The sequence below is a fragment of the Phalangium opilio genome, unplaced genomic scaffold, assembly GCF_054372755.1.
Source record: "Phalangium opilio isolate 3A_F unplaced genomic scaffold, DU_Popi_V2 ptg000003l_1, whole genome shotgun sequence".
Taxonomy (NCBI): domain Eukaryota; kingdom Metazoa; phylum Arthropoda; class Arachnida; order Opiliones; family Phalangiidae; genus Phalangium; species Phalangium opilio.
The window spans coordinates 5491052-5508264 of record NW_028324145.1 but is presented as its reverse complement, the minus strand read 5'-3'; the positions used below and the strand labels follow the sequence as shown (position 1 = coordinate 5508264).

At 37.0% G+C, this 17213-nt stretch overlaps 1 protein-coding gene across 5 annotated transcripts in view; it reads left to right on the top strand.

The window, feature by feature from the left end:
* The window catches only part of Snap25 (Synaptosomal-associated protein 25kDa), a 44288-nt gene that overhangs the window by 18051 nt on the left and 9024 nt on the right, over positions 1-17213 (top strand). For 3 of the 5 annotated variants that reach the window (XM_089837687.1, XM_089837676.1, XM_089837696.1), the window contains exon 2: positions 8941-8982. In XM_089837687.1, coding sequence (XP_089693813.1) covers positions 8941-8982 — 42 coding nt within the window. Of the gene's footprint in view, positions 1-8940; positions 8983-11551; positions 11601-17213 lie in introns of all 5 variants that reach the window. The other 2 variants (XM_089837690.1, XM_089837682.1) reach the window with 1 other exon arrangement.

Below are 17213 nucleotides of genomic sequence, written 5' to 3'. Positions count from 1 at the left end.
TAAGTCTAGCATTGACATTTCTCGGCTCATTTTCCATGGATATATAAAGTTTTGTACATTAGGCTTAGCGAAGAAATTTATTTCTTATGTTTATGGTGTTTTATCATTTGCCGACTGCTTTTTCCTTTTTTCGTCTCTTTCACAATCTTCCTTATTTTTCTTCCGCGAGTTTCTTTGAGTAAAGAGAATGCTTTCCTCTATTCTCAGCGCTCGTACAATCTTCCCTTCGGTTCGGTATATTGGATAAGTCGCATTCCATGAACGTTTAAGAGCTTTTTTATTCGTGTATTCTTGACTTTTCCAGCGCCTTTTCTCTTCTGATCTCTGTAGTGTAGTTCGAAGTTTCTATACTCTGACTTGTTTTCTTCAAAACTTTTTAAAGTCAGAGGATCTCCTAACCACGTAACTCTCTAGTTGAGCTGAGCTGAAGATAGTTTTAGAACAATACTTAAGCCTTGGTCTTTCCAAATTGAATCAGGATTGAAGTTTTGGATTAAGTTTAAAGGATGTCTGCTGGGATATCAATCAACATTTGTTTATAGAGTTGGTAACGCTATACGGACTGCACTACAGTCTGGGAAATAGTACACTTTCTCTGGTCCATAACCAGTTTATTAATTGTTTTTGGACTAGTTTTTGAGTTTGAGAAGTGGGGATTGCCGTTTCTCAGGATCAGTTAATTGGAAATCTAAGGGGACCAGTCCTAAGGACCGGTTTACTATTATTGGTGTCACTGGTTACAACTTACAAGGAATAGTTTAAAAAATATATTTCCCTGATTGCTAGATGCATTATTTTTAATTACCTAAAGGCAAATATAAATTCAATTCAATGTATATAATCGTTAAGCCTTGGCTTTCCAAATTTTAATTGGTTAAAAAGACTTCTGCTAGAAAATCATTAGTTTACACTTAACAGAGCTGGTAATGCTGTTGAAGTAGATGGGTTAAACTTATTATTAATTATTAAAGGCAAAATTTAAATGCAAGACATTGAAAGGTTTTAGACTTAGTACACTGGTTAGGCCTTGGTCTTTCCAAATTGAATCAATTTAATTTTTGGATTAAGTGAAAATACATATTCTAGGAAATAATTTGTTTATAAGTTATGGTAACACGGTTGAGCTAGGAGCGTTATTTTTAATGCAAAACGTAAAAACTTTAGATCGAAATTGTTGGTGATAAATTTTATTACTAACCAGTTTCTACTTTACGACATTGTTTATGGTATAGTAGGATTTATTCTAGCTTAGAGTTTTATTTAACTCCTATCCCCATGGTGAGGAAAAAAAGAGATCGTTAAATTAATCCTTTTATAACCTAACCCGGGATTGGGAAGGAGACTATGTACGGATTTTTAATGCCATTTAGATATTTTAAATTAGAATGTATCCCCCGTCCCCTCATAGGCTATTGTCACGAACAATAAAAGAGGGACCTTTATAAAGCCTTAGGGTCTATGGATCCGGAGCTAAATGCTAAGCCTTATTTGATCCCATGGATTGATCCGGTCTAATATTAGCTGACGCTGTGTATAGTGTCAATCTTCAATTACAGTTAAGCCTCGGTCCCCCTTTTTTTATTTATTTATTTCTTTCCTTTATATACTTCCGTTTGGGTTTCACGTTTCAATATAAGTTTGTACTAGAGTTAGTGTCTAGGCCGTTGACTTTTCATCTTGAAACCTTGAAGGAGAGATGGATGGAGAAGAAACCTCCAGAGTCCATACCTACGGAACAGCAACGAAGCCCTCCCAGACTCCTTAGCGTTTCGGTTATTGGGTAGGGTAGTGCGGTATGGAAACGTCCAGGATGCCCTCGGTGTCTTAAAAAAGAAGCTAGGTCTCATACAAATTCAATGACGTTAGGCGGCAGCACTTAAAAATTGCCTCTTCAGAAGGGTAGGGGTGCATGTGAGGTACATGACCCATCATCATGGCCGCACATGGCCCATCATCATTACCGCTCCATCTTACCTCTTTTCTCTCTGTTTCAACTGTGCTTATTGAAACGGAATTAGGGATACGGTTCTAGTATTTTCACTGCGAATTACTACCAGAAGGAAGCGTGGTAGCTAAGCCTTGGTATATTCACACCATAAAAGCGCGCGCGAACAAATTTTGCGCGTAATCCACGTCATGGAGAACCAAGCGCGTTGCGCTTTTCTGGACTTATTGTATAGGAGACGCCTCAATTTTTCTTTCCTTTTTTCAAGGGATCCCTGAAACTGAAAATCGATTGTAAGGGAAATAGTAGGGACGGTTGTTTAATGCCGTGTGAGATTAAACCTAACCGATACTGCAAGTGCCATCAACTTTTCTTTTTGGAACCCCAGGACAGGAGGTAGATAAACACCCATGCCCTCCCCCCCCCCTGTTTTTGAAGATGTTCAGCCCTGATTTTATTTATTATTTTTTTTTAACTTCTTATATTTTGACCTCGGGGAACGAGTTATTGATTAGAAAATCCTCATGTTTTTGATGGATATCTTTTACGATGTGGCTCTGACTCCATGGAAAGATTTGGCCTATTTTATTTATTTATTTATTTATTTTTTTTTTTTTTTTGAAGTATGAACTATGAAGTTTAGTTTATTTCAAAAGAGCGTTGCCTTGAAGGAGATGGCTTAGGCGTCTTAGTGTGATATGTTAAAATCTTGTAGCAGTGAATGTAAGCTTTGCAAACTTGTTTATTTTTTCAACTTATCACGTCAAACCAAGAATATTTTTGATTTACGACTGAATTTTTCCAATTTCAATTTTCTTTCGACCAAAATAACACTGTTGAAGGTACTGTTGGTTAGGTTAGTAAAGGTAAAGCTGCGTTTGGTCGAATGGGTTTCGGTCCATTGACAGTAAAGGATTTGTATCGTAATATATGCTTACAATTCAAATGTTGAATTCGATCAAAATAGCGCTGTTGAACTTGCTGTTGGTTAGGTTACTATACTAAAGGGTTTCGGAACGATGACGCTAAAGGATTTGTACGTTAACACACGTGAGTCTGTTTATTTAACGGCGAATTTACATGAGTTATTTTCACGTATAACTTCAGTTTAATATATACTAATTTAATCAATTTAATTCACCAGAGACATCCTTTCGTAAAACACTCTTTTAAAATTCAATAAAAACTTTTAACGGTCTAGGCAAACTCGTGATAAACCGACAAATCACTTGTTTCACTGTCACTTCTTCAGTTCAGTTGACATTCTAATTAAAAACAGGCTTTTGTCTGTAAAACAGAAAACTGCGGGCATAATTTGCATATTAAGGGAAAGTAGGACCTCAAACCTCTGATGTTTTTTTAACATATCTTTCACAATGGCAAGGGATTTTTACCCGTCTGCTTTGTTTACTCTAGAAATATCCAACATATAAATGAATGTCGTCTGCTCTAGGCCATAGGAGGAATGATTAAGATACTATTCTACTCATGTATAGATATTGCATCATCATGACGTTATACAATCCAACGTATTCCGTGTTAATGAATGTCGGCTGCTCTAGGCCATGTCGCCCATGTGAGGAATGAATAATATACTACTCGTGCATAGACGTTGCATCATTCATTATGTTATACAATACAACGTATAAATGAATGTCGTCTGCTCTAGGCTAGGCCATGGGTGGAATGAACCAGTCTGGGAAATAAGGATATTTTTTAAACTAGTCCTTGGGACCAGTAACCCCTAGGGTCCGAAATAATAAACTGGACTTAGAACTGGTCCCAGCCTTTGTTCTCCTATAGATTTGTAATTAATAAACTGGTCCCGAGGACCAGTAAGCCCCACTTCTCGAATTTAAAAACTAGTCCAAGCAATTAATTAACTGGTCTCGGACCAGAGGAAGTGTGCTATTTCCCAGACTGGAATGAACAATATACTATTCTACTCATAGACATTGCATCATTCATCATTTATACAATCCAGTTCTATGATTGGTTGTCGAAAATTATAGATCATTCCTATATAGTCGCACAAAATGATTGCCGTAAAATTTCCGTTGGCTACTTTACGTTTTCGCTCGATTTACGTCAAGTGAAAACCGCAGCCTTAAATCAATTTTTGATGATAATATGGGTTTGGTGTGTTGGGTTTTATTTGCTACTAGCTCTTTACACTCTCCTTTTAAAATTACTAAATTGGAACCACGGTAGGAGAACGAAAGCTTTTAGAAGATAGAGAAGAAAGAAGAAAAAAAGAGTAGAATGAATCGTTCGAGAACGTCCCTCTTGAGCGTGTAGAGGAGGGATTCGGTTTTTTAATCACACTCGTTTTTAGCATATCCATGGGGAATACATTCTCTAACAACCCCTAGTCCCTCACCCTTTTTTCCCACCCGCCCCTTTTCCGCATCCTCATCTTTAGGGATCAAGGTTTCTCTAATTTTCTATTTCCGCCGCCGACACCAAGTTCTTTTCTCCGTTTCCTTATTTGAATAAGGAGAAAGAAAGTCGACGGGGATGAAGGGGGGGGGGGGTTGGGTTTAAATCTTGGCACTTTCTTCTATTGCTGCTTTCTCTTTCTTTCCATTCGTCGTCTGGAGTGTCTCAAGATGAATGGATTTAAATATTCAATGAACTTTTAAAACTATTTTATTGTAGCAATTCGGGAATCCCTCCTCATATGAGCGGACCCCATAATTGGGGTTCTTATAACCGCGGTTGCCGCCCTAAATAGCGGTTTGGGTTATTTGAACCCTAATAGTATCAAGGCGGGTCGGGTTAAATTAGTTTACGTTAGGTTATTTGAACCCTAATTGTATTAGATCCTGAAGGGAAGGTTTAGGTTGGGTTTAGTTGTTTTATCCTCAATTGTATTAGGTCAGTTTAGATTAGGTTTTGGTAGAGTTTGGTCGTTTTAACCTCAATTGTATTAGGTCGGGTACGGTTAGGTTTTTTATTTCAACCTCAATAGTATTTGGTGAGGTTAATCAATGTTTGGTTTGGTTATTTGAAACCCAATAGCTTTAGGTTAGGTTAATTTAGGTTTAGTTTGCTTATTTCAATCATATGGTACATCCACTTAGCTTTTAGGTAAGCTTCTCTAGTTGATAGATAAATGAGGAAATACCCGCTAACTTGGTAACTACCTCAAAACTAATATCTTAGGGTTATAATAGCTACGAATATTCATTGGATTATTGAATAAATTTATGACGGGATTTTAGTGTTAGTCAATCTTACTTGACGGTAGGGTGTAGAGTCTGGCTGCCGTTTTGCCAAAGATCTCTTGGGGATGGTCGTTCGTACGTTTCTTCTTTTTCACTCTTTCTTTTGACAAACGACTTTGCGGCATTGACTGCTGAAGATATTTAGGCTTAGCGTATACGCTTTGACTTTTTATACTTTTTCGAACATCTTTACCCACGTGATTTCTTTTTTACCCCCGTGATTCCTTTTTTACCCCCGTCATTCTCAGCTTTAGACCTTTTTTCCCGTCGTGGATTTTATCTGAAAAATCGATAGCTGAATTTTTTTTTAACCCCATGAGAACCTGTACTTATTTATTTATAAATTTTTGTGGGGTTCATGCGGGCTTATACTAACTATAGTTGGGTTTAGTTTTATCCATGGAACTGTTTTAAACAGCTGCTCTATATTTTGATGCATCCGGAAGATCCGAAGATGTCAAGCCTAATTTCAAACTTCATGACTTGATTCTGATGTAATGGAATTTACGCAGATTCAATATTTGTCTAATATTATAAGTTTATAAGATATGTACTAATAGTATGACACTATCTGTACTTCGTATGATTTACTGAGAGCAAATAGGGTATAAGGGGGGGGGGGAGTTGAGTTCTCGCTTTGAAAGTTTACCTCCAACCTTCCGGTGCGCGCGCACATATTTCTCTGCCCTCTTATTAGTTGAAATGCGGTGAACCAGATATTAGAAGGAAAATATAACAAATAAATAAGTGAAAAGAAAAGTGAGAATTCGCAAAATGCCTTGCCAAAGCTGCTAACTTCAACTCCCTTTCTTTATACCTTCTTTGCTTTGCTGAGAGCTAGTTCGACAACGACGTGAGAATTGACTACACGCAGTCCATCTAACTATTTTGTCTGTACTAACCCTTTGACAGCGCCTCACCAGGCCTTTTTTTACGGGAGTCTAAGAGTTTTCACAGATGTCGCTTCATGACAAGCTCTCAGTAACCATTGACAAACTTATATATCTTACATATCTTATGAACGTATGCTAAGATCAACACCATGATCGTATTCAGAGCCATAGAAGCGAACTGGATTTTCTAACCCTTAACCGGTTTGTTTGTTTCTGTCAGACAGTTGGCTTATTTTTAGCTTCAGTGATTTTTACGAGGGAATTAAAATCGAATTGAATGCCATTCCATTGATTCTTAACTTCTTAAGCCTTGGCTTTTTTTCTCCCACGCACTTTCGCGTCTAAATGAACCAATAGAAAATCCTCTTCCAATAACACCATCACCCACCCACCCATCCACCACATGTCGCGAGCAAAGGACGGTTTCCACTTTTCCCGCGTGCCCTATAAAGACATCTTTCAAAACCTTAAGGTCTTATATTCTTAATCGGGCAGTTGATTTTCCAGCCTTGGAATTATACCGTATTCCCTAAAGCGATAATATTATGTAACCTCTTAACTCCACGTCTTTCGGCGGGTTGTTGTCTAGAAGTTTTAGTGTATGTTTAGACTACATTATTAGTCATTATATTAGCTTGGAGAAGGGAAGTTTTGATACTGGAGCGGTGAATAGTTGGAGCCATTCGTGGCTGTTCAAAAATCCCGGCGAGGTTGGGCACCATTGAGTGCAGCCGCCTGTCGGTGGAAATATTTTTATTAGCTTGGTCACGTGTAAATAGTTTTAATTCTTGTTGCTATAACCAGGTGGCGCCTAAAGCGTATTCCCCACATAAAACCGGGGTATTATGGGTAAATTTTACGGCCATGTATGGGAAGGACATTCTCGTGTCAGGGAGAAATAATGTAACTCCCACTGTACCTCGCGTACGCCCCTACCTTCGGTAGGCGACTGTTAAGTGCTGCCGCCTAGCGCCATTGTATTTGTATGAGAACTAGCTTCTATTTTTAAAAGACAGGGGGCGTCCTTTACGATTCCGTATTGTACGACCCTACCTAACCGCTGAGGATGCTGGGAGGACTACGGTGCCGTAGGTGGGGGTACAGATGCAACGTTATAGGTATCTGGGTTCACCACTCCATAGCTCTCTCCTTCAAGCTCTCGTGTTAACGCCTATGGACTACGCTACTCCAGTATAAACTTCCTTTCTCCAAGATATGATAGATGCCCGCAAAGTTTGCAAGACTTTTAGGCTTAGCATAAGATGGGCTTTCATAATACGTTGTGATAAAGTAACGAGATTTTTTATGGCCTGTTTTATGTATATATGTATTTTTTTTTCCATATAATTAATTTATTTACTTACTTTATACCAAATGCATATTCATAGAGGATTTAAAAAGTATTTGAGGTTAACCAAGCTTGGTAAATTAGAAATTATTACGTAGTCTAGCTATTTATTATAAAGGAACTTGGCAAATAAAAATCCCCATGGTTACGCACGCGGCAAATATATTCGCATCAAATTTGGTGAATGAAAAGAGTTATTTTTAAATATAAGCGGAACTAATTCTCTATCCATTAAGACTCTGGCGTTGCAGTTTTGTACACGCTTCCATTAATACGTTCGCTGCTCGCGCTACCTACGTTGCACGTGGGAATATAAAAGCGTTACCAAGTTTTCATCCCTCCCAGCCTCTTCCAATCCTTTTCATCTCTTTACTCTTTCTCTCTTTCCACCCCTATCTCGACTTTTCCGGACGGGTGAACGGTGCCAAGGGGGAACCGAAAATGTTTTCGAATTTTCGTGAGTACGAAACGGCGACGAGCTTCTCCTTTAGGCCCCTTTTGCCTTTCCCGCCAAAAATGTTCCCGCTCTTTTCCTATCCCCCTAGAGAAAATCAAGAAAGAGGAATGAATGATTCCTTCTAGGGTATTTCGCGCTTCTTCAGGCTACTGATGAGAAATATGTCTAGGGTTTTAGGCTTAGCGTGGATGCACCATAGATATCTGAAATCTATATCTGTAAAAGTGTATATGTATTAAAAAAAGAAAACTCGCTGACAGACTGACTGATTACCAACGCCCCATCCCAAACTGATTTACCTTGGAAGTTTTTTAACTTGTTTTGTAAGGATGTTGCTCCTAAGTAATAGCAGAAGGGGATAATAGAAGGATGACACTATGTATTCTCTTAATACTTTAGTTAAGTAACATGAATCTTCCCAGGCTCGTGCACCTTTTTTGTTTGCTATCCTGCTCATCAAACTTCAGATGGGACCGCACCGTTCTAGGGTGAATTCTATAACTGTTTGGTACTAAATTCCCAGCAATCAACCGGGCACAAACCTTGATTGTCTTGACGTGGGACAAAAATCCTCTAGCGCATGCGCCTTGGCAAATAATTAAGCGCTAATAGAGTAATGATGAGGGAACTATTTATCGTGTATGTGATTCTGTTTAGTAACATTGCTTCAAATGTTCTGATGTTGGGAAGAATCATGTTGCAATTACCCTTCTTTGTGGTACACTTCTCTCGAAGAGATAAGTATTATATACGGGATTACGTTCGACCGTTCGTACCTTCAACTGTTTTTAATTAAATATACTGGTACACTATATCTTTATAACGGGTTTCGTCGTTTTTGGTTTGAATATGCCGCCATATTTTAAAATGGCGGCCAGGAAAGGAACCAAGGATTATTTAAATAATCCTTGAAGGAACTAAGACATCTTGACGTTAGGCTTCACCATGGTGGTCTCTTTTGCTATAGTTTACTTCATAAATACGGAAATTGTTCTTGGTTTTAATTGTAATTTATTAAAACTAATGAATGAAATTCAATCTCTAATTACGTCTTTCTTTTATCTTTACAGTCCTTGGAATCGACACGGCGTATGATAGCATTATGCGAGGAGGTCTGTATATTTCTACTTTTTTAATAAGATTACCACCAGTCTTAATTACTTACATTACACAATGAATCAAATTAGGCTTACGGAAATAAAAACCCAAATAGTAATATCGCCCAAGTAATCACCAAAGTCCCCAAAACGATTTAATTAATCGACATTATGTAGGACAGGGCGCTGTATTAACATATAGAATGTAGTTTTAAAGTGTCTATCAATTAATTAAATTATAAATATTTAAACTCGTACGGCGTCCGCTCCTTTAGAGTAAGGACGCTGGCATTCGAACTTTAGTGGCGTTGGATGAGCAAGGAGGTAAGACAGACGCTTTATTAGCAATAAAATCGTCCTCAATCCCTCCTTTATTGCTCGACCACGTGATTAATATCCACGCCACGTCATATAGTTTGATCATGGTCCAGAATGATATGATGACGCCGTCACTTTTCCCCGCTTTATGGCTTAAAATATATGTACAAGGTGTTTCATATAAGTCTGCCATAAATTGAAGGGTGTCTTCTTTGCGTCAAACTGAGTGGGAAGTGGCATCAAAGAACATGGGGTCTCTACAATATTTAGTTACCTAATTAGGTATGGGCTCTCAAACATTGATTGGCCCTTAAAACAAGGAAATAGCTTTTTTTACACGCGTACGTAAACTTCTACGTATTTAATAGTAGATACTTATGCTAGATAAAGCTTCAATAACGTTCTTAGATTGAAGGCCGATATGTCGTACCATAAGTTTATAAAATATGTACCATGACCATAAGTATGACGCTACTCATATACTTCCTAATGCTAGAGACTTACAGCTCGAGCTAGTTCTAGCAGAACGACAAACGAGAATTGAAGTACTGCACTCGGTTAGTGTTGCAGTCCATCTTCCTATTTATTCTGTACTAAGCCTTCGACAGCGCCTCACCAGGCGTCTTCGCTCTACGAGAATCTATGACGTTTCAGGCGACGTCACTTCATGACATGCTCCAGTTTGTAACCTCTGACAAATTTATATAAACTTATGGTCTTACTCCTCATGTGTTTAATTATTTCCTTGTTGTACGGGGCCAAGAAATGTTTGGGAGCTCGTAACCTCGTGGCTAAATGTTGTAGAGCCCCCACTTCCTTTGATGACACTTTACACTCACTTTGACGCAAAGAATACACACTTTATTTTATGGCAGACTTATCAGAAACACCCTGTATACATATATATTTACTCGTCGCTTTTAATATATTGTACAGTTCGAAAGCTATAGTCGATCAAAGTTCGGAATATAGTTTAATATATATATCTATCTATATTCGCTTTTTGTGTGGTTTTTAAATGTCTGGCTTCCCAGGCATGGATATATACATATAAACCTTCTTCGTCAATTTTTTATTTTTATTGTTTTATATTCGAGGAATTTTAAACGTACGCCCCCTCCCCCCTTTTAATTGACCAATTCGTTTGGGATTATCATTAAAAGTATATAGGCATATTGATTGGAAAGTTTCGCATTTTCGGTTAAATATATTTTCTTTTTTGAAATTGGTCCATCACAGACAGTCACTCTTTAGACTTTTCACGCCTAAAGCGAAGTAATTTGTTCAAACTTCAAATAGACCCAATATTTGCCCCGAAAAGTAACTAAATAAAAGTATTTTTTTAACTGATAAAAAGAAAAGAAAATCACTTTTCCAAAATTGCGAATCTTCCCTTCTCATACTTTCAAGACTTAAGTGGAGGAAAACGGAAGTACATTAACCCTAGAAGTTATCAAAACAATTTGGAAATGCGGCATACCAGGAATGCATACAGCTAAGAGGAATCGTTGTGTACAGCCATTATCTCAACTTATGGGGAGGAGCTAGACTAGTCATTATGTACGCCGGGCATTTAAACCTTCTCGCTCCTCTCTGACCTCGTGTTGCCACTAACCAATGAAATTACGGTTATAATAATTTCAAAATTATGAGGCGTGATGGATAGTACTCATGCCCGGCCCACAAAACCCGCATAGAAATTAACATGGGAGATATTTGATATTTTTTATTTCCACAATAGGGGCACATTATTCCTTTTATCTGTATGCATTCCTGAATTGCAACAAACTAAATTCATTGCTTTGAGGTCGAAATATGTTATATAACTTCGGGGTTAATTAACTTCTGGTAAACAATGAAACTCTAGAAAAGAGGGAACCGGGGGGAAAAATAATAATTTGCATTTTCGAAAATTTAATCTTTGGAGATAAGCTTAAAAAAATAACTGAAAAAGAAAGTGTTTTTTAATAATTTTCCAAATTTTTCTTTCATCCTCTTCTTCTTTTTCTTTCTTTTAAAAAAAACCTTAAAAAAATATAACGAATTGAATAAATAATGCAACGTGTCCCCTACTAACAAAAAAATAAAAACATACTAATATGGTGACTCCTGGTGATGGTGATGATTTTCTGCGCATCCTGACGTTGTTTGATATCTCTCCCTAAATATTCGTCGTCGCTGCTGCTTTTTTGTGGCTTCCTTCTCTCTCTCTATCTCATGTATTTGAAATCTGTGTCTGTACCTTCGTCACTCCGCGAATCCTCAGAGCAAAGAAGCCGGTATTCGAACCTTGGTTGCTCTCGACGACCAAGGAGGTAAGGAATTTAGAATCGTCGAAACTTCCCCTACTCTTGACCCCCCCCCCTCTCCTAGGACAACCCCTTTCCGACGCCTCGAAATCTTTAATTAATTTTAAATTAAAATTTTCTCGAACGGTGACGGTAACCGTAAGATTCAAAGAACGTTGCCTTGGAAACAAAGTGGAAATATTGATTTAGTAACAATGTACTAAGCCTAATTTTTATTTTTATATTTTTAGCTTTAAATGTTACAAAGGGCACGAATTTACTGTTTATATTAAAAATTGGCCTTTGTTCTGTTTGTTTTGAGAATTTTTGGTGGGAGTTTATTAAGGTTTAGGGTTATAAAGTACGTGAATCTAGTAATTTAAGCTTTATATTAAAAATAGGCTTAGCGTTTGTTACTAAGCCTAATTTTTTTGTTTTTTTTTTTGGACGGGAATTTATTATGGTTTTGGGGTAATAAAGTACGTGAATCTAGGCTTAATATTTAAAAATAGGCCTAAAGTCTGTGCTACTAAGCCTAACTTTTATTTTACCGTTTTAGTTGGGAATTTATGTGGGGCAATCTATGTTTTTATGTTAAAAAAGTCTAAATTCTATGAGGAGATATCGAGGCTGCTAAGGCCTAACTTTTGGTTTTGTAAAGTTTGGCTGGAATTTAATATTATGTCAGTTAAAGCTATAAGGGACACTAATCTACCTTTTTATTTTAAAAATAGGCCTTAATTTGGTGTGAAAACTGGGATGAAATATTGAGGCTAAATTTCTGTTATAAATAGCGCTTAGTTTTTGTTTATTTAGCTACAAATTTAATTTAGAGTTATAAATATGGTAGTCGGGGAAAGCCGACTTACAGGGTGAAACTTCTTAGTGTTAATCCTATGAGCGCCTGTAGAAATGTTTCACCCTCAACACACCCGAGTTCAGGGAAAAGCGAACCACCAGGGGCGTAATACATTTTTTTATTATTATTATATTTGAAAGTGGCCTACATATATCAATTGAAAAATAACTTTAGTAATATGTAGTTCAAGTCAAAGTTATTAATCATACCAGGCTTAGTATATTCCATTACTACGTCGATAAATTTTACCGTTACAAACGAGGAGAAATCAGTGATAATAAATAAAAGATTATAAACAAACTAAAAGAAAAACAAACCAACATTAATGATATATATATATAAAAAAGGAAAACCTCGTATAAATCGACTCTCGTAAAACGTAATTTACTACACGCCAGTCTAGAAAAAGAAGCGCTTTTTTGTTGCCTCCATTAATTTATTGTGTGGAAATTGGCCAGATGTTCTTTGCCATGTTTAATGTTCGAAATCACCGACTTCTTAATTCATATTCCCATAAGTTTATGAGTGATATGTTCCATAAGTATGACACTACCTATACTTTGTAATGCTACTGAGAGACTTACTGACAGCTAGTTCGAGAACTGCAAGCGAGAATTGCGTAACTACACTCGGTAAATCTTGCAGTCCATCTTGATTTCTATTTAGTCTGTACAAAGCCTTTGTCAGCGCCTCACCAGGCGTCGCTTTACGAGAGTCTGTGACGTCTCACCTACGTCACTTCATGACAAGATGCTAGAGACTCGCTGAGAGCTAGTTCGAAAACGACAAGCGAGAACTTCATAATTACACTCGGTTAATTTTGCAGTTTGCATTACTAAGCCTTTGACAGCGCCTCACCAGGCGTATGTCGCTTTACCTCGAATCTATGACCTACGTCACTTCATGACAAGCTCCAGTTTGTAACCAGTGACAAACTTATGGAACATACCTTATAAACTTTTGATATTCTTTATTTTCGAAATATCTGTATTATGAGTTGTCCTTTTAATAATTTAGTATTATTTATTTCTAACTTGTCTTTGTTAGATATTCCTAATAGTTCTATATTATTGATTGACATAATTTCATGTTTCTGTCGACAAATGACGTTCTAAATTGATAAAAATGTCAATATTAGCTTTTAAAGGAAGTGTATTGAGAATCTTTTAGTAGGTGAATGAGATCGATTATATTATCACAAAAGTAAGTTAATTAGGTGAATGAATTTATCGATCCATCTATTTCGTACATGAATATTCTACCAAGTCACTGTTCTTGCAGTTATATATACTGGTTGTTTCGAAAAAGTGTGGTAGCCTGGTAGGACCGAAGTATATTGGGTATTATGGGTAATTTTAAGTCGAAAATGTTCTGTGACATTTTGGCATGAGGACCACACTTTACAAGTTATGATTAGAGTGTTTTAGTGATTACTCCTTTATTAAATTAGCACTGTCTTTCAGTTAATTTTGTTACAAATATTTTAGGGGTCATCCGTAAAACACTCCAATTCTAACTTATTTGTCCCTTAGGGCAAAGGTCATAGGAATTATATCTTTGACTCAAATAGGCAATAGAATTCACTTTACTTCGGCCCTACCATGCCCTTTTTGTAACACCCTGTATTATGAATTAGAGGTGTAAAATTACTGATTCTGATATTGCTATAAATTAAGTTACCGTCCGTTTTTATCACTAATTTATAGTAATTAAAGGATTTTTAAGTACATTCTGATCTGAAAAATACTTCAATGATCAATTGGTAACTTCGAGTAGTAAATTATCTCTTTAAAATTTCCCTTAAATTAAATTAAATTGCTGTTTTGTCTGTAATTTTAATTGAACTTAAGGTTTAACTAGTAAATTACCAATCTTAAAACTACGGTATGTTATAAATGAGTAATTTAAGCGGTATTGTTTAAATTACTGCCCCTCATCTCGAATCTAGATTAAATAATTCGGGCTTATGCGGAATTTGTAGTTCGTGTTTTTAAATTAAATTATTAATTAATAATAATTAAATAATAATGTTTCTAATCCACTTAAACGTTGCGTATTGGTACTCCTACTCAATATTCATAACCGAATTTAGTAAATTAAATTTTATAAATTCATTTTCTAACGAAAGAAACCGAAAGAGAAATAAAAAATCTTTTGTCTATTTAAGTAGGTAGTATTGATTCTTTCTCAGAATACTTGAACTTTCTCTCCTTTTTAAAAGTTCTCTTCGAACAGGACCCACTAGTGAATAAATTAACCCCTGTTTAAAGGGAGAATGAAATACGAATCTTACTTCAAATCACGACCCTTTTATAACGATTAGAAATCAATTGAACCAATCAATTTCACTGTCCCTTTTAAATTCCGGAATTCCTAGACAACCTCGTTCTCCCTTTCTAGCACGAAAGTTCTGAATTAATTATTTTTCTTGGATTCCTGGCCCTTCCTTTAGACTAATTGGATTATTTTTCAGCATTAAAAATTCCTTAACCAACGTGAGCGGGAAAATTTAAAGCGGGAAGCGAATATTTTCTAATAATGAACATTTCCAATTCTGATTAACCATACATACATCCATCCCTTTAGCGCAAAAACCAAGTAACTCCAATTACTCTTCAATAGACCATTACGGAAATTACAAACAGAGAAACCAACACACTGGGGTGGAGCTGCCATTGGGGTGTTATAACTTGCACCTAGAAGCAACGTCAGATGGAGCCTGAGTTCCCTAAACGAGGGAGACTAGCCAACTCGCACTGCTTCTAGCGCGACTTTTTGGCGAGAGTGAGGATACCCCAACGGCGGCCTCGCCCATGTGCGTTGATTTCTCTGTGTGTAATTTCCGAAATGGTTAATACCGAAGATTTATAAAGTATTCCATTTTACCACTTGCTCTGAGATAGCTCTGGATTTGCTCAATTACGTCGTAAAATACGACAGAGAGAGCCAAGATCCTTAATTAAAGATTACCCTGGCTATAAAATACCCATAATTCCCCGCCAAAACGTCTGTACCGATTTAAGGCTAGCGCACACCTAACGTCATCGGACGGACCGCACGGATCGCACGCATCGGATAATTTTCTTCAACTGCGCACACTGAATTCGGAGCATTCGGATTTCCGAAATTCCGAACGCGCGTATGAGCAATTGAGAATGCGCGACGGAATACTCGGGAAATTTCAAACTAGGCTTAACATAGTGGCTAGTTGTGCGTGTTTTTTTTTCTAGTAAAATCAGCATTTTTTCTGATTTTTCCCGTATTAAATTACTTACCGGAAACACCTTTCAACTTGGAATAATGTGGTAAACCTAGCAAATTTTCCTAATCTTAAAAGAGCGCCATTTTATGTTTCATCAACACATAATCTGAGCATTCGTTGAGCGATTTTTGTCTTAGCTCCGTACGGACCATACGGATTGTATGCCCCTATCGGGAATCCTCGTCGGCATTGCCGACCTCCGATACGTACGATGCGGACAGATGAGCGCGTTCTCATTTGAAACAATGGTAATAATAATAAAATCCGATGCGTGCGATACGTGCGGTCCGTCCGATGACGGTAGGTGTGCGCTTGCCTTTAGAGAGAAATCATACGTAGTGATCCGTAAGTTATGAGCTTATATCGGTACTAGCGCTAGGTATGTATGGAAAACAAAAATCCAAGCTGATCTAGATTTATAAATGGAACCCGTAAACTTTCTCAGAGCACTCTGAGAGCTTCCCAGAGCAATAAATGAAATACTCTATAGGAATAAGTTGATTTGAGATGTTTTCATCTTCTTTATATATTCGAGCAAGAAGCGATATCTAGTTTACTAGGGAGAAGTTATAAGTTGCCTAAGTATTCGCGCGCCATAGTCCCAGTCCCCCTTTCAAAATACAATTTTCGTCATTCGCGTCGCGCTGACGTGAGTATTCAAGAACCAATGAGATGCTGGTTGCAATTTAGAGGCGGGGATTAACTCCGGACCTACTTTTCGACTGGAGATAAAGCTAGAAATGTGGCGAATTTATACCTTCTCCCTAGTAAACTAGATATCGCTACTTGATTCGAGTAAACTTCAAATTTCGTAAGCGCGTGAAGACAGAGCACAAGGTCAGGATCCCCTTGATCTTTTTCTCCTTCTTGATTTCGTGACGTTGTCATGGCAACCAATCCTTTATCCTCGTGCCTCTATGATTGATAACTTGGCCAGTTTCCATAAGCCAGGATATATACCCTATTTTGTTCCTTATAAAAATAAAATTCCTCAAAACTGGTCTTTTTCTTTTGGGTTAGAGGTTGGTCTGTGAGGTTGTTTAAGATTAATTTTAGACTTATTTTTAGTGGTAGTTCAAGAGTTTTATAGTTCTTTACTGTATCTAAAACGTACGTCGAAAATTTCGCCATTTGTTTAAGCTACAAACCAAAAATTAAAAATCGTAATTTTTTATTGTTTATAGTCCTAGTTTTAGGCCTTGGCTGTTTCTAAAATGTACTTCGCGATTAATCCCGTGACTTCAACACTTAAAAGGTATAAAATAGAAATAAATTCCTCAATGAAAACGTGAAAACAAAGGCTTAAACAACCTTTACTGTGCACAGGGTGTTTCTGAAAAGTCTATCTGAAATTAAAGGGGATGTTCTTTTGGTCGATTTTGAGTCGAAAATGTAACTTCTTTGACCTTTTGTCCTAAGGGCCACTGTTTTAGAGTTATGATTTGAGTGCTATAGGGATGACCCCTTAATTAAATTGAAAATCATTATCTAAATTAGTTTCTTAATCAAATTTAAGGGG